At 46.2% G+C, this 23,064-nt stretch overlaps 1 protein-coding gene across 15 annotated transcripts in view; it reads right to left on the bottom strand.

The window, feature by feature from the left end:
• Positions 1-23,064, bottom strand: part of AP2B1 (adaptor related protein complex 2 subunit beta 1) — a 1,113,451-nt gene that overhangs the window by 580,905 nt on the left and 509,482 nt on the right. For all 15 annotated transcript variants that reach the window (XM_069614911.1, XM_069614900.1, XM_069614904.1 and 12 more), the window contains one exon: positions 11,533-11,631. In XM_069614911.1, coding sequence (XP_069471012.1) covers positions 11,533-11,631 — 99 coding nt within the window. The remainder of the gene's footprint in view (positions 1-11,532; positions 11,632-23,064) is intronic.

Below are 23,064 nucleotides of genomic sequence, written 5' to 3'. Positions count from 1 at the left end.
GAAGGACCCAGCAACCCCATATAGGGTCCCTTTGGACAGTGTCCTGGCACCTATGGCGCCAGGCTCATAAAAGACATCAGTCCTGGCACCAGGCTCATTATGGGAATGCTTGGGTGCACTTACCTGATGCAGACCATGCTGCAGGATCCCGGCCTCCTTGAGGCCTGAAAGGAACTACTTTACCTGTGGGACTAATTTACCATCCGGTCGGGGAAGGATACATACCTGGAACTTTTTCCAAGGCTATTTAAACCCCACCCGAACAGCCACACGTGCTTCGCATAGTTCTGCATCTAGCAGTTGGACGCTCACCGTGTCTGCTCCTGCATCCTGACTTCTGCCACGCCTGCCAGCATCCTGGATCACCTGCAAAGGAAGAGAAGAAGGAAGAGTCCTTACCTGCTAAATCTGCATCCCGGAGACATCTCTCCGACAATCCTGAAAAGGAACACTTTAATTTAAAAGCACATCGCGTCGATCGCTGCAGCGCCCCATTCCACTCACCTTTATAGGGCGCCTCCATGTTCAGTAGCGATCATCCGGATTCGCAGTCACGCCCCAGCGCCTAGGGAGAAAAAGACCAGAACAAAAGGTGAGAGAGAGAAGGGAATAAGGAAAGCTAAATCTCCATGTTAAGACTTAACTCTTGATTCATTCCCTCTTCATTTCGGGTCCGCGCCGCATCCTGGCATTTCCGGACCCCGGCCCCTAAGGGGAAAAAGAGACATCAGCGTTAATGAGCGAATGAAAAGACCTTACCAAAAAACGCTCATTAAAGACTTACCTGATTTCTACAAGGATTTCACCTCTCATCTCGGGTCGGTGCCTGTTCCCCGGCATTCCGTACCCCGGCTCCTATGGGGAAAAAGACACTAGCATTAGTACATTAATGCATGGACACAAGGGGAACCTCTTATCAAAAAACTTACCTGGAAGCCAAGCAAGTTTGGTTCTCACCAATCTGAAAATCCAGTGAAGTAACTGGATACCAACGCGCCCCTGCATCAGAAGCAGGGTGGAGAGCTTGTCCTTCCAGACCCTAAGGTGAGACGCTACGAGAAATCACAGAAGGGGTTTCAAGGAGGGTGAGAGGGGAAAGTGGGAGGCCGATTGCATTACCCCGCAGATAGTTAATCCCCTATTTTTGCCTACAGAAGGATACTTCTGCGAGCCAGACAAGCCAGATTTGGGGGCCCGGTCCTGTCCGTCTTCCGAACCCTGCGCATCACCTTAGAAGAGGTCACAGCAGTGCGAACCAGGCCAGCGCCTCCATGGGAGTCAGGTGAGCGTAACAGTCCGTCATGATCAGGACATTTTTCCCCCGCAGAGACGGCAGAAAAGCCTTCAGGGCTAGCCTGACAGCATGCAGCTCTAACAGATTGATGTGGAGTCTGGACTCCGACAGAGACCAACAACCGCTGACTGTCAACTCGTTGACATGAGCTCCCCATCCTGTGAGGGATGCGTCCGTCACGATCATCACCTCCAGCCAGGGTAGCCAAAATGGCACTCCCTTCATCAGATTGCCTTCGTCGGCCCACCACAGAAGATCCTGGGCAACCGATGGCGGCACCTGAACGGGATCAGACATCCTGCCGGAGGACTGCGACCACTGCATCTTGAGAGCCCATTGCAGAGATCTCATCTGCAGCCTGGCCTCTGGCACCAGTAGAATGCAGGATGCCATGATGCCGAGCAACCTCAAGAACTCGAACGCCGGGAGACTGTCCACCATCTGCAGAATGTGATGAGCCCTCACCTGGGGAGGCGGACACTGCCCCAGGGATGTGTCGAGCACTGCTCTGATGTACTGGAGCCGCTGGGTAGGTCTCAAATGAGACTTCTTTAAGTTGAGGGAGAAGCCGAGCTTGTGAAGGGAGTGGCAGGTGACGGACAGATGATCCAGGGCTTGCTCGGGAGAGCGCGCTCTGATCAACCAATTGTCCAGGTAGGGGTAGACGTGAATCCCCCTTTCCTGTGATACGCTGCCACCACCACGGGCGGAGGTTAATCCGAACAGCAGGACAAGAAACTGAAAATGCGAGTCGCCAACCGCGAACCTCAGGTACTTCCTGTGCTTGGGATGAATCGGCACATGAAAGTAAGCATCCTTGAGGTCGAGATACACCGACCAATCCTGTAGTTGAAGGGCCTGGAAGACTTGAGAAAGAGTAATCATCTTGAACTTGTCCTTCCTGAGGAGCTTGTTCAAACCACGCAAGTCCATGATGGGTCTCAGTCTCCCGTCTTTTTTCGGGATAAAAAAATATGGGGAATACCATCCCTTGTTCATCTCCGCTATAGGCACTAGTTCTATGGTGCCTTTCTCCAGCAGGGATAGGATTTCCTGCGCAAAGAGCGGATCCGGACTCTTCAAAGAGAGCTTCCCTGGTGGATTGTCGTGAGGCCTCTCCTGGAAAGGAAGACAGTAGCCGTGGGCTATGATCTCCAGAACCCACACATCTGAAGTAATGGCACACCATTCTACCAGATGCTGTGTCAGCCTTCCCCCAACCGGTGAACCATGGGACATGGCCTCATGACTGAGCTGAAGCGGCTGCGACAGTGCCTGAGGGCAAAGAGGCAAATGCCCGAGCGGCTTTGGCACCTCGAGTGCCTTGTTTTCCACCTCTGGTACTCCTACGTTGGCCCCTTTGACTGGCAGCTCCCCTCGATCTACCAAAGGAAGAGTAGTACCAAAAGGAACCTCCCCTCCATTGCTGTCCCCTAGGACGAAAAGGCAGAGGTTGACGTCCTGCAGCGCTCAACGACTTCGCTGCAGCTTTGGAGGTCTGCAACCTCTCAAGGTTCTCGTCAGCCTTGCTGCCAAAAATATGGACACCATCAAAGGGAATGTTGAGAAGCGGGACTGTACAACGGGAGCAAACCCTGACTTCCGCAACCACGAAAACCTGCTTATCATGGTGCTCGCCGCCATGGACTGGCGGACACAGTCTGCCATGTCCAGACCTGACTGAACGGATTCACACATGGCATCCTTGCCATCCTGAATGAGGGCAAGAAAACCATCCCGTTCCTCCCCTTCGGGAATATGTTCAGCTGCCAAAGAGACAATTCCACAGAGTGTGAGTGAATCTTGCCAAGGCACAAACGGAGTTGGCTGCCTTTAAAGCCATACCGCCAGATGAAAATACTTTCTTCGCCAACCATCAAAGCACTTGTCGTCCCTATCCTGAGTGATGGTAGAGTATGCAGCCTGTTTCGCTGGGGCCGTAGCTGCCTGCACCACCAAACTCTCTGGAGTGGGGTGCGTAGACAAGTAGCAGGGTTCGCCACTGGCTGGATGGTATTTTTTCAGTAGCGACTTATTTACTACCGGGACACTCTCCGGAGCAGTCCAAGCCGCTGCCACCCTTCTTTGTAAAACCATATGAAATGGCAGCACCGGGTCAGTGGGTGGACCTTGGTCCAATATATCTGTCAGGTCATCCTGCAGAAAATCCACAGGTGGAGCAGACTGTCATGCATGCTGGACGTGGTTCTACCTCTTACGCTCATAGAACAGCTAGACCGTTCTATTCCAAATGGCGGTTGTTCGATACGTTGCCGGGAAAATGACGTCTGCACTTTTCACGTCGCTAAATTCACGTGTATTCTGCTTCGTCACGTGAACTACGGCATTACGTATATAAGCAGCGTGGAAACTTCACTCGCTGCTTCTGATCGAATCATTTGGCGTTGTGTAGCTAAACCTCCGATCTGCGTCCTTGCAGTTTTCCTCAGCTGCTTCTTGGGCCTTCTATAGCGTGTTTTCCGCCACACGCTGATTCCTGGAGCTGTTTGTTCGCGTGTAATTCCACACGCGCACACTATTTTCTTTGCGGCTGTTCAGAACCGCGTGTACTTTGTTTATTCCACAAAAGGGCACTATTTCCAACTCCTGCACCTGTGATATTAACAGGGGGATTTATTCATTTCTATACTTTTCTCTACGTGGGAAGGAAGCTTTTCAAGGACTGTTGGAAGGTGATAGTGAACAGTACTTTGGACGCTATCCTGTGGTGCATCAACCCGGTATCTAGCGTGAGCCTCGTTCCGTTCGGGATAAGTCTCCCTTACTAATCTTCCCTTCCTTGTCGTTTGTTCTACTTCTGGATTTTCCTCAAGAGACTTCTACTGGATTCTTCTGCCCTAGGCATAGGGTCAGTGTGTGAATTAATGCCAAATACTGTTCTATCATAGAGAGTCAATTTGGGGCAGTTTCTTATGATACTTTATTTTGTTCTAGGCTGACTTCCTATACCTTACCCACGCCCTTTCCAGTGATCCATCTCTCTGCCTGTTTTATCAGTCAGAGAGTTGTATCATTTGGAAGGTCTAAACTTGACTTCACAACTATCAAATCGTGTGACAGGGATCCGGAAGACCCTACCATCTGTATTCTTTTTGAGTACCGTATCCTTTTCAGTCAATACTTTGGTGCTTTATGACACAGACCACCCCAAGTACTCAGACACCCTCGACATGAGACGCCTGTACGAGGACTCTGCATGTGTACCAGGCTCAGGCCCGCCAAACTCAACCTCCGGAGAGGTGTCCAGACCACTGGCGTCATGCAAGGACTGACGCAGGTGGTCTATCTGGCTATGACCAGACAACAGGTCATCAGGAACCTCAGGAGGTACAAACCCCTCCTCATCTGACCCTTCTTCCACCTCTGAAATGTAATCCAAAGGCTGGAATAAATCTATGGATGAGGGCACAGAAAAAAGCTCAAATACAGGCCTCACCGACTTACAGAGAACCTTCCTTGGAGTTTCATCCATCCTCCGGGGCACCTCCGGCAAATTCTCCTCAAAAGGCGTCGAGGGTGCCGATGGAATAGGCATAGACGTTGAGCAAGACGCCGATGACTTCGACAACGACTTCGAGGCCGGAGCCCCAAGCGTGTCCCTAGACAGCCTCGGCGCCGACGACTTCCTCGGAGCCGGAGACTCGAGAGAGTCCCTCGACGGACATGGCGCCGACAGCGTCAATGCCTTCTCAGAAGGCCTCACAGGCTACGACGGTCTCGAAGGCTTCAAGGACCGGGACCTGGCACAGCTATGGCGATCAACCTTGTCTGATTGGGACCTCGACGGCTCCCGATGATCGCACCGACCGCCCGAGCCCAAAGGCGTGCGAGCGGTGGCCCTAGCTTGTTCCTTGCCGGCTTCTCTCGAAGGCGCGGACGGAACGGTGCCCTGCAATTCGAAAATCGCCATAATCTCCTTGAGGAATGCGTCCCTAAACGCCAGCAATGAATGCTTGTTGGGACAAGCTACCTGCCATCTGGCGGAGTCCTCCGACGGGGAAGGCGACCGGTGACTGCGCTTCCGAGAGTGCCTAGAAGAGGCAGAGGAATGGCGGGACCCACTCCGAGAACGAGACTCCCTGGACTTACGCCGACGCAGAGAGTCGCCCCTCGAATCGTCGGTCGGAAGCCCAGCGGATTTCAACTTACGGGCTTCTTCTTCCGCTCCCGCAAGGACATCGACTTCAAGGACTGGCATTCATTGCAGTCGTCGGTGGCTTGGCTCTCGCCGAAGAACCAGAGGCAGACGTCATGCGGGTCCGTAAGGGACATTTTCGAACCGCAGTCCCGACACTTCTTGAAGCCCGACTTTGGGGTTTAAGAAGACAAAGACGTATTCTCAATACAAAGTTAGAAGAACCGATTCAATGGAGAAGAAGCGAGGCATGCCCAGATTCCGAAGTGAACACGTTCGCGGAAAAAACAGAACTGAGGCTACGGGCGTCGTGCGTCCTACGTCCTACATATAACATCCTGTGACGTCGGCTCTCGACAGAGGCCCTCGAGGGATAGCATATCGACGTAGGCCACTGAATAATTTTCAGAAGCAGAACAGCTGTGGACATTACTGTCAGAGATGTGGAATACGTCGGAGGACACACTCCCCTCGAATGTGTGTATACACCTACAGAATGAGAAAACAACAATGCACATAAAGTCAAAGATATTTGTAGGTTTGTATTTATCAAAGTTCTACTCTTTTTGACAGTGAGTTTTCATCTATGTAATGGAAAAGAATGACTCACTGGTAATCTTTCCTGCAGCTCATTAATCTGACGTCATCTGAATGGTCTGCATCATAGCAGATGATGTACCCTATGATTGCATTCACACCATTCTAACTGGTGGTACAATCAAGGGATGTATCCACCTGCAGAGGGAGAGAAGACACAGGGGCCTGTATAACAAGTGTGTTCTACTTCCCTTGCTCGCTGATGTACAGAAATATTTATCTAAAAATATTTACAGCAGGAATACTCACAAATATCATAAGCTTTGTGTATATCACAACCAAAAGTATATCGAAATAGATTCTGGAGCGGTAGTCTGTGCCACGATCTGTGGAGACACAATGAGACTACACAAACCCATAAGTGGGAATGTTGCCCTCAGTCGCGTGTGCTGCTGGGCATGACAATTACAGCGGGTCGCTTTTGACACGTGACTGTGCCACCTAGTTCATTCAAAGGAGCCTCTAAGACTTACCTCAAGTCTTTCTACCACCTCTACGACTTAATCTATTCACTACAATGGTTCTGTAAACAACGAGGTGGCCATTGTCTGACACCGATGCGAACACACACGCTGCAGTTACTCGAGACTTGAGGTAAGTCTTACAGGCTCCTATGAATTAACTAGGTGGCACAGTCACGTGTCATACGTGACCCGCTGTAAATTCTTCTGGCCAGCAGCACACTTGACTGAGGGCAACATTCCCACTTATGGGTTTGCGTTGTCTCATTGTGTCTCCACAGATCGGGGCACAGACTACTGACCTAGAATTTATTTCAATATACTTTTGGTCGTGTATGCGCATTGTTGTTTTCTCATTCTGTAAGAGTATACACACATTCTATGGGTATACTACCACACAGAAAAATCTAAAATGGGGATTCATCCCACTATCAAATCACCGCCCGCTGTACACACAGTGGAGCTGAGTCTTGAGATAAGCAACAGATTGAGTGGTTAAACACATTAAAAGTTTTTTTTTTTTAATTAAGATGACAGGATTTGAATTATAGATGGTAATTAGTAGATCTAGGCTCACCCTTCCTATCAAGAGGCAACACACACTGGACAGTTGCAGTCCGTCCTTATGAAGGTTGGCTAGAATATTGGGGCAAAGACGTTTCCACCTACAGTGAACTACAACCGAAACATGAATAGACAAAAAAATAAAACCTGTAATAACACAGAGGGCCACATCTAAAACACACAAGAGTGTTGGACTCTAATATTAAAAAAACTGGAGTATATGTTTGTGGACAATTACCCATATTTGAAATAGGTATTAGTATGAAGATGGTATGTATGAGTTAGGAATGAATGATGGGAGAAGTTATGTATAGTTTGAGGCAATATTTTGTATGTTAAGTATTCATTAGTAAGTATTCATTGCTTGTGTTATGTGAAACAAACATTATATTTTGCTAAGATTTTGAAAAACTAAAACAGAATCCTGTTATCTTCATTCTATTGGTCCATATTTTGCCCCAGTTTGTGACCACAACCGTTACCCAGGTGAAAGTACATCAGATCTTTTGCAGTTCGTAATTATCTAAACCATTCTAATTGGCGCCAGTCTACTCTGCTTTTCAATGATTGGAGACCTAATTCCCAATGACGGTTATCAGAGGGATACATTTCGGTAGAAAATACAATACTCGTTTCCAAATTAGGGTCTCCAGGCTATCCAGTTCCTCCAATTGCCAATTCAGTCTTGCCTCACTGCATTTTGGACCTCAACCTTTTGCTTGACAGGAATCCTTTACAAGAAACCACCCTCCCTTCGACTGGTGGACCTAGACAGTCAACTGTCTTGCTTGACCAGCATCACCATTCCTGGGCTGAAGGAGCTTGCCAGTATGCAATTCGCCTGCATCAAGCAGAATGAGCTTTGCACTGCTGGAAGGACTTCTATACAACTTAGAGGCAGGAATCTTGGTGAGAATCCTCAGTGCTCTATCCTCTGCATTGCTGGAAACCTGCTGTGCTGATCTTCACCAGAATTGGAGCTAAAGAGGGACCCGAAAAGTCCACCTGCTGAACTGCAGAGGATCTACCAGCCCTGCCCTGGGTTAATGCAAGAAATACATCAGTCTACTCATCTATGCTGGCCTCTGCCATGTCATGGGACCGGTCCAAGGTGCTTCTACTCCAGTTTGAGGTCTCCAGAGGAACCAGAAGAGGACTGCCGATGGACAACCTTGAACCTGTGACCTGACAACTCAGCATGAGTAACAATGGTGAGGCAAGTCTTTCCCAGTGATTTTTTATCTACTGAGGTATTTCTACCTTTGTGGATGCCCATGGGGCTGAGTTCCTTTATATATCCTAAACCACACCCCTATCCCTTTCGCGTTTGAATTGGGAGCAATAGTCCGATAACCTTAGCGCTATCCCAGGCTGGCTAGGCCAGTACTTTGAGATTAAGTACATGAGGAACCTAGAAGTGAGTGGTAGTTGCACTTGAAGCACGTCACATTCCAAATACCATTTTTTGGCTCTATACTTCCTGCTTTCTTTGCTTCCAACTCCCTAGCTAGGTGGCTTCTCCTAGAAATTCTCACCTAAAACTTTACAGAACCTTACTAAGACATCTAAAGACTTCCTTAGACGTTTTGTATATACAGAATGGACTGAGGTGAGTTATAAGTGTATGGATTATGTTTTGTATCTCAACAATTTCCCTACTTCAGCAATTACAGTACATTGTGTGATGTGCGAGTAGTGGGTTACCAAACTGTGTGATATATGTATAGAACTATCCTTATTTTCAGTGCACCATAGTGTAAATCATTCGAGCATTTTTGTACTAACTGTGTGGTTCCTTTTACTTATCTTTTGTGTTAACAGTACAACTTAACAGTGCCCCTGCCTCCTTTGTTCAGCGTGACTGCTCAGCCTTGCTGCCATAAGAGTGGTGAGGTTAAACTTTGGTTGTGACAGTCTTGTTGCCCCAGTTTGGATTCTTGACATCATACCACAGGTGGTGACTTTGAAAACCCCTCCAAATACTCGGGTTATTAACACATTTGTTTGCAAAGCTTGGAGAACATTTTCTTTCGCAGCAAAGGTTTAGCCAGGAGGTTACATTAATTATTAAGGGAAGGTTTGAACTTTTAGGTTGGCCATCCCCTTTGTATTTTGGTTAATAGACTAGGGCATCTCTGGAGGGACAGAGACTTGTAAGCTTAGGTTTGGAACGTTTAGGTTGAATGAAGTCACTATCCCAGATGCATGGAGCAGCTGATACCACCTCTTTATTTTGGTCCATCCTTGACACTGTTTTAACAGACATCTCTTACTGTTTCTAGACCATTTCTTAGTCCCTCTAGCTGGGCATCCAAACCTTATCTTAAACCCTATAAAGTTACAACACTATAATCTTTTCCTCCCTTATTACTTCCTTCCAGGGCATTGCCTCACTACATTTTTTGAATGGGGAGTGTGGATCAAAATGGACCGCAGCCGGGTAAAATGGTTTCCACAAGATGAAAGCTGTGTTACACAAAGGAAAAAGCGACTGCCAGCCTAGCTACATGACAGACCCAGAGGGAGTAACCCATCTGGGACACTATGGGGTACGCCTGCATTAGAGCAGAGCACAAACACTGGGCCATTCTTTCAATCAGGGTTTGGATTAAGTCTTCTGAGAGGATATATATGTTGAAGATAATTTCCACCATTGACCCTGCACTGGACCCCTTCTACTTGCCTCTATGTGCAGAGCACTGGTCCAGAAGCACCTGGTAGCATTTCTGGAACAGAAGGCAAAGGAAAGATTCAGATGCAAAAGGCCATGGCAAAGGGCCCAGCTTTTTGTGGGTGGCAGCTGAGAACAGGCTTCAGAAAAATTGACATGTGGCACACGGCACCTAGTGGTAAGGTAATTTGGGCAAGTTGAAATAAAAAGTTTAGAAAAAGCAAATTCATTTTATTTATTCATTTTTTAAATAGACATCTTCTGGCTCAAGGCCTCACACTGAAAAACAAAGAGCAAGTACACTTTGTTAAAACTAAAACAGAAAGGTACCAACAACCAGAAAACCCCACTCAAAACAGAAGACACAGAGCAGCTCTCAATCTTAAACTCTAGGTGTAAAAATAGAACTAGAGGTTAGGCCAGTTAAAGGGGGAGCTGAAATAATCATACACATCATGTATGTTTCAAGTACATGGCCTATATTCCAAATTCTTTACTGCTTTCTACAGCATCTTTGTTGTGGTTTTCCACCGAAGCTGGGAAGGAGGGAAAGCAGCAAATTTCACAAACGATTATCATGTATACATCTCTGTTAAGTTATTTTTTTTCTGGTTTAATTATCCGAGTTGTGTGGGTCTGGAATGAAGATAGACGCACTCAGTTTAGACCATGCCATAGATGTATGTAACCATACAATAACACGGCCTGCTTCAGGGTCGGATGTGGTGGTCAGAAGGCCTACTAATCACACCATGATTAGTAGGCCTTCAGTGATCCAACCATATTTAACCTGGAGCCCCCACAAAATAGATTGTTGGTTAATAACTAGGGCAAGATTTGACTGCTTTCTTCTGCAAGGGAACACAGCTAATTGGAAAGGGTTTCCAGACTCTGCTAGCTGCCCGGTGTGTGGACATCAGCGCGAAGATCTGGCTCATGTATTGTTTTTCTGCACTGGTTATGCAGGGATACGTAGTGCTACTCTGATACCGGCCCTAAAGAAGACAGAGATCCGCCAGTACAAAGTAGCACTCGCATTCCTCCCGAGTGCTGATTCTGTTTTCACGGCCTGGCCCCTGCTCTCCTTTTTAAAGAGAACACTGTATTTCAGAAAGGGGTTGATGAGGCTCCAGGCAGATGGAGGCTCCTAATGTAAGGGGGGACTGTTGGAGGAATTGTTTTTAGAGTGACCTAATCCTTGGATTAGTGGTGTTGTAATACCTTTCAATACTACCCTACTGTGCTCCGTTCTAAGTATGTTTGTCATGGTCTTTTGTATATGATTTTAAGGAATTGTTTATGCATTGTGAAATCTTTTGGATGTATGTAATGTTGTTTTATGTTTGATGGATTTTTTTGCATCCGAATAAACTTGTTTGACTGACGGACAATAACATTGTGAATGAAGCCGCATAATTATTTCCCTTTAAAAGTTCTGAACATATAAATCGCTTTTCTGTACAGTGCAAGTGCTACAGTTTGTAGACAGGCTGGTAAATTGTGCCTCTGTCTGGCGTTTCCAGATCAGAGACAGGTGAACAAAAAGGCAATCACTCTTTGTCCAACTGTATCTTTACATGCATACAAATGAAAGCAATATTGATATTTGTCAATTATAGACAATTGTGTGCAATGTCATGAGAAACTGCATCGAATGGGTATGTGTGGATGTGTATAATTAAAATGTTCATTCACCCCACCATCCTATTTTGCGGTTCTTGTGTTCATATGAATTTAGACTAATGTTTCTTTAAATGTCACCACACAAAATTGTGACCCCTTAGCTTACCTGTGTGGCCAGGCTCAGAACTTGTTGGACAAGTTCTTGAGTTTCAGATGGTTTCTTCAAGAATAGTTTGACAATAGCAGTCAGGAGCGTAAGCTGCACCTAGAGCAAAAGTGACAGTTTAGATCCCAGTATAGACTTTGGCAATTTGTTTTCTTCTGGCATCTTTACATCGGCGCAATTTAGTCTGTATAATGACTCTGCTTATAAGTCTCATATAAGCTTTTCTGCTACTATGCAAGCCTTGAGGAAAGTCTGTGAAAAGATGTAAACCTGCTGCGATACAAATGCCAGAAGCAGAAAGTGTGGTGGTTTTAGAAGTCAAACATGCAATCTCTAAACTTCCTATGGGTAACCTAAAGGTAGCTGTTATCAAAGAATCAAGGTTAACTCTTATTAGGGGAGCAGGTCACAAAAGGAAACAAAGTAACATTGTTAAAGATGGATTTCTAAAATCAGCCCCTGAGGGGAGGTTCTTAGAATAGCATCCTATCTTTGGTAAACATGAGACAGAGATTAGCCAAAACTCAATCAAGGTAGAGTGAAAGAGCAGTCAAAGTTTAGTCTCTGGAAAAGTGTGAGAGTGGTCTAGAGTTTCGAGGAGGCCACATAGAAAAACACCACTATTTCATGTTTGTCAGTATATGAAAATACAATTATTGATTAGACCTTTAGGAATACAGTAAGCATAGAAAAGTCACAAGTAATGCAATCAACAGCCATACATAAAATATATACACATCCATTCCTTATAAATACAATTGTGTGAATTATGTACCAGTGCTCAACAGGTGAGTATTCAGATGCAGAAAAAACAATTTGATTAGTTAGAATAAGCACAAACCGAGTTCCCTCTGTCTAATGAACAGACTCGCTAAAGTTTAATTCCATCATTTGTTTCACCACTTGGAAATTCACTGTTCGAGTCCTGCCATAGCCGGGTCTCGCCATCTGAAACTTTTGAAGTTCTTGAACTCTGCAACATTGATTGTTTTTGCTGTGGGTTATCGGCGCGTCTGATTTTGCGGCTGTGAGATTTGTGCCTTTGAGCTCTGCTTTTCTTTCGTTTTGTTTGGAGCCCCGTCCACTGAAATTTGCTGCAGTGGGGTCTCATCCTATTTTAATTTAGCTGCTTTGGGGTTTTGCCACGTTTGAATTTTATTGCTGTGGAATTTCACCACATTTGACTTTTGCTACAGTGGAGTTTCAGGACATTTGCACTTTGCCATTGTGAAGTTTTCTCCACACTTGAATTTTGCTACTGTGAGGTTTCACCACATTTACATTTTGCTGCTGTGGGGCTCCTCTGTATTTCAGTTCTGCTACGTGATGTTTCACCACATTTGGGCTTTAACACTGAGATTTCGCTACTTCTGGGATTCAGGACATTCGCATTTGAACCTTTCCCATCCCCCTTCCTTCTCCTCCTTTATCCCGCTCCTTCCTTCCAGAGCGTCACCTCTGGAACCTGAAAGCTACCACAGCCCTCAGCAGAGAGGGGAGGTAAGGAGTGTTTCATTTTTTCCCTGGATAACACAATTTTGAGCAACCATAACATGAAAGCTCTAGGAGTTTAAGTAACGTTATTAAAAAGCGAACCTTTTGTTGGATAAAATGGAATTAAATTATTGACACAAAGATGTGCAACACACGTTAAAGCCACATAATAGAAGATACTTTGTAAGAGGCTCCCGTCACCGTTACCTGGCAACAGCAATAAAAGTTCTGTGAATTTCCCTCCTGCGGCTGCCCTGGAGACTTTGGCTTCGAGTAAGTATTCCAGTAAGTATTTGGCCGAAGCCAAATTCCTTGTTTTCAGTCAATATTCGTCTGAATGCTTAATCTAGGCCGAGGTTCAGTACATCCCTAATTTGAATACAGAGGTTTCACCACATTTTATTTTTGCTACTGTGGGATTCCCTCCAAATTTTACTTTTCTAATGTGAGCTTTCAGGACATTTTCATTTTGCTACTGTGATGTTTCACCACATTTCAATTTGCTACTTGGGGGCTTCACCACATTTGTATTTTTCCTACTGTCAGATTTCAGAACATTTGCATTTTGCTACTGTGGGGTTCCTCCACATTTGAACTTGGCTACCGTGAGGTTTCCCCCCCACTTGACTCTTGCTACTGTGGGGGTTTGGGACATTTGCATGTTACCACTGTAAGGTATAACCACAATTGAATTTTTCTACCGTGGGGTTTTGCCACATTCAGGTCTACCTACTGTGAGATTTCACCACATCCGATTTTTGCTACTGTGGGGTGTTGGGACTTTTGCTCTTTGCCTCTCAGAAGTTTTCGCCATTCTACTGTGAGGTTTCACCATATTTGGATTTTGCTAATGGGGGGGGAAGGGGCATCTGCATTTGGGTTTTGCTACTGTGAGGTTGCACCACATTTGAGCTCTGCTGCCCTGAGGTCTCACCACATTTGGGCATTACTACTGAAGTTTTGCCACATTCGACTTGTGCTACCGTGGGGCTTCAGGACATTCACATTTTGACACTGAGCCTTCACCACATTTCGATCTTGCTACTGTGGGGTTTCTCCACATTGGATGTCTGCTACTGTGAGGTTTCACCACATTTGGGTTCTGCTACTGTGGAGATTTGCCACATTTGAGTTTTGCGGCTGTGTGGTCTCACCACACTTGGATTTTTCACATGTCGGACTTTGCCACATTTGAAAGTTGCTACTGTCGGATTTCAACACATTTGAATTCTGCTGGTGTGGGGTTTCACCACATTCAATTTTGTTACGGCGAGGCTTCACTACATTTGGGTCTTGGTACTGTGAGTTTTCACTACATTGCAGTCCTGTCACGGACACCTCACCACATCTGAATTTTGCAACTCTGAGGTTTCTCCACGTTTTAATTTTGCTACTGTGAGATTTGCACCATTTTGAGTTACACTGTTTTCTAATGTTGTCCCATCTGAATTCTGCCACTATGGAGACTAATCACATTTGAATTTTGCTGCTCCTTGGTGTTCACCACAAAATTGATATCAAAAGACATAATGTAGGGATTAAGAAAACGTCATTTCGAACAGAAAAGACATTAACATAACATGAATTAAACTGATATAAAAGAATATAATTCTTCAACAACATTATGGCTAAGAGGCACCTTTGTGTGAAAGTCTAGAAAAAATTTGGTCTCAAGACGAAAGAACCCGATCTGGGATTTATGGCTATATGGGCAACCCCCAAAAAAGAGCAACTGGGAATTGTCATGTTGCTCCTTAAAGTGCTTAGCCATGGGATACATAGGATCGGATGTCTTTATAGCTCTCAAATGCTGGAGAATCCTGATCTTTAATTTGCATGTAGTGCTGCCCACGTACCATTTGTTGCACGGGCAACAAAGGACGTAGATAAAGGTGGTATCACATGTGATCAGCTGCTTGATAACACAAGGTACAGCTGTTACAGGATGTATGTAGGATTTTTTTGCAATGGCATGAGAACGCACCTTACATTTGTGACATTTGTGTCAGGATTCATTGTCCCTCATAGATAGTGCTCGGAGGCGCCTGTCACAGGACATGCAGAAAAGGAGAAAAAGGAACCGGCAAGGTAGGACGGCGCGTTGCTACTTTTCTGTATCACCCTAGTTCCTCTTGCTTCTCATTCTCTGCTCCTTTCCTTTGCCTTGCTTACCCTGGATTGCTCTTTTTCTTGGTCATACGTTCCTGGCTCCTAGTTCCGCCCGGCAGGACCCTGCTGGTTCGGTTCTTTGCTACACTCCTTACCTACTCTTTGATTGATCTATCCTGCTTGTTGTTAGCTCCCGCTCGGAACAGTCCTCGGCAACCTAGAGCGCAGCCTTCTGCTGTTTGTTGCCTGCTCCGGTTCGGATCAGTAGTCCTCGGCAACCTGGAGCGCAACCTAACAGCTTTCCTCATCTCATGGGGTTGCTCTGTTAAACTGAGGTTTTCCCCTGAACCACACGACCACCTGTCACACTCAGGGGTCGGATGGTTAAGGGGATTGCTTCTATTATCTCCAATTGCGGCACAACCTTCAGGATTTCTCAAGTAAGAGCTTGCCACCCAACGTAGATGGATCAGATAGAACAATTGGTTGCTGCAGTTCAGTCTCTAACAACCGAAGTACAAACATTGAAATATGAAAATGCAGCATAACAAATAGTGGGCCAGCCCCTTATGGCACCTGAAATACCCTGAGGTCACCCCCAGGGGGTAAATATGATGGGAAGCCTCAGAAATTTAAATACCTGGATGCCTGCACTATTCAGTTTACTTTCAAGACTAATTATTTCCCCACAGACAGAGCTACGGTGGGGTCTATCCGGCGGGGCCCTGGCTTGGGCTACCCCCAATGTTACATCGAATAATGCAGTATTGGATTCCTTTCCGAAGTTTGTGGCATGCTTACATGCTATGTTTGGACGCCAAGAAATCCTAGTCTCGGGCCAAGAACAATTGCTTGATCTGAAACAGGGTTCAATAGACACCCTACCCTACATCAACCAGTTCAAACAATTGGCTGGGGGCAAAGCCTAGCCAGACAATGCATTGCTAATCTGGTTTTGTCGGGGACTTACCGAAGAATGGAAGGATGAGGTGTCCAGAGTTTTCAAACCCGGGAGCCTGGCGGGCATGAGCACCATAGTAATGCAGAGAATAACAGTCTTCAATAAAGAAATCCCGAACAAAGGAAGGTTCGGGCTCCAAGAGGAACAGAAGGAGGAAAACCCCTTCCCAAGATCATTCGCGAGGATGAACCAATGCAAGTTGGAACGGCCAGAGGGCCACTCACTTCAGAAGAGCGTAATCGCCATAAGAATTTGGGATTATGTATGTACTGTGCTGCAAGTACTCATTTAGTACGGGGTTGTCCTGTAGTTCCTCCTAGGCTTTCAGGAAACACCTCCCCCCAATCATAAAGGGGACTATGATACTGGAAGGGATATTGGCTCCCCAACAGAACCATACAAAGAACAAAGACCAATCCATGGTTGTAATAGTCTCAATGCAATGCGAAGGAAACCATTTTGATCATGTAACCACCCGCACTGGTGGACTGTGGAGTGGCAGGCAATTTTTTGGACGATACATTGGCCCTTCAACACCAGATACCCCGGGAAAGAAAGAACACTTCAGTCCCGATTTAGGGAGTAGATAGTAGATGGAACCTCCTTGTCTTCTGGCCTCATCACAGAGCAAACTGAACCAGTAACTATGGCCATAGCATCTAATCTTAAAAAAATCAGTTTCGATCTCGTCAAGGCTGCTCATTTTATGGTTATTTTTTGACCACCTTGGTTAAGGCTTCATAACCCCTGCATAAACTGGTCTGCAGGTTCATTATTTTTGGGCTCTGAAATTTGTGTTACCCACTGTCTGACTCAGGGATCAGTTGGTCTTCTTTCTCCACATCAAACCGTGGAACCTGCTCTACAGTCTTTTTGTGGACTCTCTCCATACTTTACCAGACCAATACGCCGAGTTTAAAGACTTATTCGAAGAACAAGAATACAAAGAATTGCCTCCCCATAGGCAAACTATAGCACCATCTCTCTTCACCCTGTTCAGAATGTATGTCTTGTCAAGACCCGAGAAGGAAGCCCTTAAAGAATACCTACAGACTGGTTCCATGTCATTTCATCGTGGGATGTTTTTTCACAGGGTTTTTAACCACAATTTTTTTAATGAAAAGAAACCATCAAATGTTTTTAACATTTTTGGGGGGTGACCCCCCCAGACCTCCCCATTTTCTTTATTTTATATTTATTACGAAAACACCCACACACCATATATATAATTTACTAAACCCCCCTAAAAAATTCAATGGGGTTTTCCCCAAAAAATAATTCACAGTAAAAAACCCAGTAAAAAAACATCCAGCGATGAAAGGACGTCGTACCCTACAGACCATCTTCGAAACAGTCTTATTAGAGAATCTAAATATCTGGCACGTGCCTAGTCGTTTTTCATTCATAAAAAAGACAAAGAATTAAAGCAGTGTAAAGGCTCCAGAGGGCTAAATAAAATCACGGTGCCCGATAAGTACCCCATGCCACTCATTTCGGATACATTAGAGGCTGTCCAAGGAGCTAAAGGGTTGACCAAACTATATATCTCAGAGATGCTTACCATCTCATCCGCATATACCAAGGCAATGAATGGAATACAGCTTTCCGTACTCCTTTTGGGCATTTTGAACCGCCCACGAGGGGGGCATCCTGTCAGGATTCATCATCCGTCATGGACCCTCTGGAATAGATGGAACCATTTTTGTTATTACATTGGAATTTCCCCAAGATGGTGCAGGAATCATCCTATGTCCACAGTGGTAGAGGAGCGGTGTAGCAGTACCACTGATGCGTAATGCCCTTTGGCCTCTCGAACGTCGTAGACCACGTATTCTCAGACTTACTCCTCCATTCCGTAGTCGTATATTTGGATGACATAACGATCTTCTCTGGATCCGTGCCTGAACATGTTCAACACATACCGGAGGTGTTACAACGCTTGAGGAACAATCATCTCTACACAAAACTTTCCAAGTGCTCGTTCCATCTGACAGAGATCCCATATCTAGGATACATCTCGTCAGTTAACGGTACCACAATGGACCCCTTTAATGTACAATCCATACTTGACTGGACACCACCCATCTCTGTAAAGGGCATTCAGAGATGTTTAGGTTGGGATAAAGTCCTGCTGAACGAACTTGGGAAAGTGCCTGCACCGTACATGCCCCTGCATTGGTCTACAGGTTTCACTAGAGTCATCCGTGGAAACCAGGTCCCAACCGCCCACGAGGTGTAGCAGTACCACTGATGCCCACAGTGCTCTGCAGCACCGGTCACAGAACATGCAGCAAAAGAGAAAAGGGAACCGGCGAGGTAGGATGGCAAGTTATCACGCTACTTCCTCTTGCACTTTTCTCCTGTTTCCATTGCTTCTCGCTCTCTTTTCCTTCGGTTTGCCTTGCTCTTTTTCTTGGTCCTGCGTTCCTGGCTCCTCGTTCCGCCAGGACAGACCCTGCTGGTTCGGTTCTTTGCTACACTCCTTACCTGCTCTTTGATTGATCTATCCTGCCTGTTTACTCCCACTCGGAGCAGCAGTTCATGGCAACCAGGAGCGCAACTTCATAGCTTTCCTCATCTCAGGGATTTTTCACAGTAGAACTGAGGTTTTCCCCAGTACCACACAGCCACAAGCATCACTCAGGGGTTGGATGGTTAAGGGGATTGTTTCTATATTTCCAATTGTGGCACGACCATAAGGATTTCTCAGGTTAGTGCACACATTCTAATAATTTGACAAAACCTGCAGGAGATGCAGGCAGCCAAGCAGACTTGTTTGAAATCTTAGGCGAAGGTTGTAAAAAACTAGAAACCAATTTATCCTTCAATGAAGGTGCTCGCCTAAATGTTAAATACCAGGCGTGATGAAAGGAATGATGAGAAACCTATCCATCTTAAGAACATGCCAATGATGCCGGATGACTTTCCTCACACTGTGCGAGGAGGTACCAAATGTAACAATCGCCACGGATCATCATCAGTCTGCTTGACCAATTTGTTCGTATTGAGTAAAGAATCTCGAAGTGATCTGGTCTTCACGTAAGCACTATGCTCTTAGAATAACCTCTTAGTACAAAATTGTAGGAGGCTTGAGAACAGCATTTATCAAATTGAACAGTAGAGACATGAAAGATCCATTTACTAGGTTCTTGAGAATAGCGGGGAGGAAATTGAATAATTTCCTTGGTATTGATGCTTTGTGTGATCTAGGGGCATCTATTCAGATGAATTAGTCAATCAACATAGAAGGGAAGGTAATTTTCTGGCATGAATGGTTCTTTTGTGGTATTAAATGGCTTGGAGACCTTTGTAGGGGTGGAAGATGGATGACGTGTAAAGAAGTTCAGTCCACCTACAATATTCCAAAAGTTAGTGGAACTGATTACAGGAAGATTAGGAATGTGATTGGTAAAATTGAATTGAATGGAGGATTGGACTTGGATGTGTTCAATAAACCACAGGGGCCAGGGGGTACTTGCCAGTAGAGTCTATGGAATGATTGTTAATGCTTACAAGGGAAATGATTTGCTGAGAGAAGAATGGACCAAGAGAATCGGTTCTGTGATTTATGTGAATGAGTGGTCCCCCATGTGTGAGAATGTTAGATTATGCTAGTTAGGATTGGTAGAAGATCTTAAATCGTGTTTACTGGACACCAGAGCGGTTGGAGAAGAGAGGAATGAAAGACAATTCAGAGTGCTGGGCCTGTGTTCAAGAATGTGGAACATTAGAACGAATGTTATGGGACTGCACAAGGGTAAGAGGTTTCTGGTTGGAATTGGACAATGTCTGTGAAAAAAGTAATAGGTGAGAGACTCAAATTTGATTTCAAAACACTGATATTGGGAAGTGATTCGATGTTGGATGACTTGTCTACTTGCCAGAAAAAATTGATCTTCCGGAGCGCAATGATAGGGAAAAGATTAATTCTCAAAGGTTGGAAAACAGCGGAACCTGTGTCTATTGCAGTATGGCTTAATGAAACGCATGATTTAGCAGAGATTGAGAAGGTACTATACCACAGAGAAGGAAAACGTTATTTGAGAATATTTGGGGGAAATTGCTTTTGTTATTCTGAACAAGTTTGATTGCATATGTGGATTCTGGGTTGTGGGAGTGGGGTAAAAATGGATTCCGTTATATATTTGTTTTGAATTGTATATTATGTATTTATTCACTGTACCGTGCTTCGTATATAGTTTTAACTGAAATAAAATACATTTAAAAAAAATTGAACAAGTTACTTACCTGTAACTGTTCTCCAGCATGGGTCTGGCATGGATTCACATGCTCATGAATATTCCGTTGTCAGGCCGGGAATCCTCGGTAAAAGAAAAACTGTTTCACTTTCACTTACAAACTGTCTTTCTCCTATAATCCAATCCATGAGCTCTGGGTCATACTGACCCAGCCAATCACTGCCCTCTCTCTAAACCCCTTCTCTTTCAGCCATCGTCAGTTGTGGTATCACGTAAAGTGGCATTATGACCAAGAAGAACCGCAGAAGGGCAGGAGGGAGGGTTTGCATGTAATCCATGCCAGACCCATGCTGGAGAACAACAGTTACAGCTAAGTAACTTGTTCCTTCTCCAGCATGGTCTCTGGCATGAATTCACATGCTCATGAATAAAGAATACATGGCAGTACATTACACAACCACAGGAGGTGGGCAAGGCTCAACAGAAGCAATTAACTCTTACCTCCGGAACAGACTCACCTCAAGCGAACAGGTTGCTTGGCACTGCTTGGTCGTCCCTGGACTCATCTCTGGAATCCCTGTCGACGCAGTAGAACCTTATGAAGGGGTGCTTAGTCCTCCACGTAGCAGCCCTGCAAATGGCGAGCAGGGCAAACCAGATAGGAATGCAGTCGTCGCAGCGATCTCTCTGGTGAAATGGGCTCTTGGACAGCCGGGCAGGGGTCGGTTCGCCAACTGATGAGTTTGTGATACAGCCGGAGAGCAACTTGGAGATGGAAGCCTTGGACAAGGCCTTCCCACGGTTCACAAAACCAAAGTTCACAAACAGTTGAGAGGTTTACCGAAAACTCTTTGTGCGTGCCATGTAGACTTTAAGAGCACGAGCAACTTCTAGCGAGTTCAAGGCCACTTCAGCCGGTGACAAAGGCTTCGGAAAAAACACAGGTAACACCAAAGGCTCCTTGAGCTGGAATTCTGACTGAACCTTTGGCATGAAGGAGGGGTACGTCCGTAGCACCACCCTCGATTCATGCAAGGTCAGATACGGCTGTTTACAGGATAGGGCCTGGATCTCAGCCACCCTTCTGGCAGAGGGGAGCGCTACGAGGAAAGCAGTTTCCACAAGAGAAACTTGTGAGGGGCATGATGCATAGGCTTGGAGCGAGCCCCAATGAGCCTGGTCAGTACCACGTTGAGTTTCCCACACCGGGTCAGGAGCCTTCACTGGTGGGGGAAGATCAAAACAGTACATTGACGAGACAGTGGGACCACAGAGAAGATCTTCCTAGAGACCTGGTGTAGTGGGAGATAGCCGCCAGATGCACCTTGATAGAGGCGTGCGCCAGCCCCGCCTTACCCAAGGACAACAAGTATGGAAGAATCTGTGGGGCTGTGACCCGCAGCGAGTTGATCTTCTGCGACCAGCACCACGTAGCGAAACCTTTGACTTGTGACCGTAGAACTTAAGAGTCAATGAGGCTCTAGCCTTTGCAAAGACCTCCCTGCAGTCTGCCAGCAACTCGTACCCGCCAAACTCTAGGGCTGCAGGAGCCAAGCTCTCAGGTGCAGCGATCTTGGGTCATGATGCAGGATTGCACCTCCTTCTCTGGTGAGCAGATCCGCGACCGCCAGCAGCTTGACCGGAGGCAATGCTGACAGGCTGAGAAGGTACGGGTACCAAATCTACCTCGGCAACACCAGGGTGACGTATCATCTTGCATCAGCACCGTTTGAGATGATTGATGACTCGCAGCAGTAGAGGCAACGGGGGGGAAGCGTACAGGAACAGGCCTTCCCACGGGAAGGAGAACGCTACTCGGCTGGCGGAACTTTGCTGGCAAACTTCTGGCATTTGGAGTTTGCCACCGTCGCAAATAGATCAATCTGGGTCCTGCCCTAAATGATGATGCGGTCCACCTGGTCCTGCCAAAGGACCCACTCGTGGGAGGGAGTCGGCAATGGTCTTCTTGACTGCCGCCAGGTCAAAGGGGATGAGGAACATCTCTTGGTCGATGGACCAGTACCACAAGTTCTGCACTCCTTTGGAGAGGGCTGGGGATCGAGAGGCCCCCTGCTTCCTGATGTAGAATAGTGTGGTGGTTTTTTACATGAAGATCCTCACCATCTTGCCCTTCATGACTTGAGGGCCCAGAACACAGCCTGCAGATATGATGTGGAGATCCTTCTCCTCCGGAAGCCACAGGCCTCTGGCATGCAAACGTCCGGTGTGGACTCCCCAACCCTACAGGGAAGCTTCTGTGGTGACCGTCTACTGGTATGGGGGTTTTGAACACTTGTGCCCTGGGCAATGTTGGGAGTGTACGTCCCACCACCTAACTGCCCGGCGGAACTCCGCGTCGAGATGATCTTCTCTGCGAAGCTTCCAGACACTTGAATCCAGCAACCGTCCAGGAACTCCCCAAAGGGTCACCTTCGCAACTTGATAAGGTAGATGCACAACAACAACATGCCGAGCAGCGACTTGATGGTCCACACTGTGGCTGTCTTCAGTGACAAAAGCCGTTGCACTCTCTCCAGCATGGCCGCTACCCTCTCCTCCGAATGCAACGCTGGAGACCGTGCTGAGCCTGGCTCCTATAAATAGGGCGTTCTACAATGGTGTCAAGCCGGACCTTGGATAATTGATGGACAACCCCAGATCCATCAGTATCTGGACGGTCGTTTGTGTGTTCGACGACTAATTCTCATGACTTGGCCCAGATGAGCCAGTCTTTAAGGTACATGTACATGTGTATCCCTTGTAGACGTA

The sequence above is a fragment of the Ambystoma mexicanum genome, chromosome 9 (genome assembly GCF_040938575.1).
Source record: "Ambystoma mexicanum isolate Mex_15411 chromosome 9, UKY_AmexF1_1, whole genome shotgun sequence".
Classification (NCBI taxonomy): Eukaryota; Metazoa; Chordata; class Amphibia; order Caudata; family Ambystomatidae; genus Ambystoma; species Ambystoma mexicanum.
Note: the sequence above shows the minus strand (reverse complement) of the source record. Positions and strands in the feature narration are given on the sequence as shown.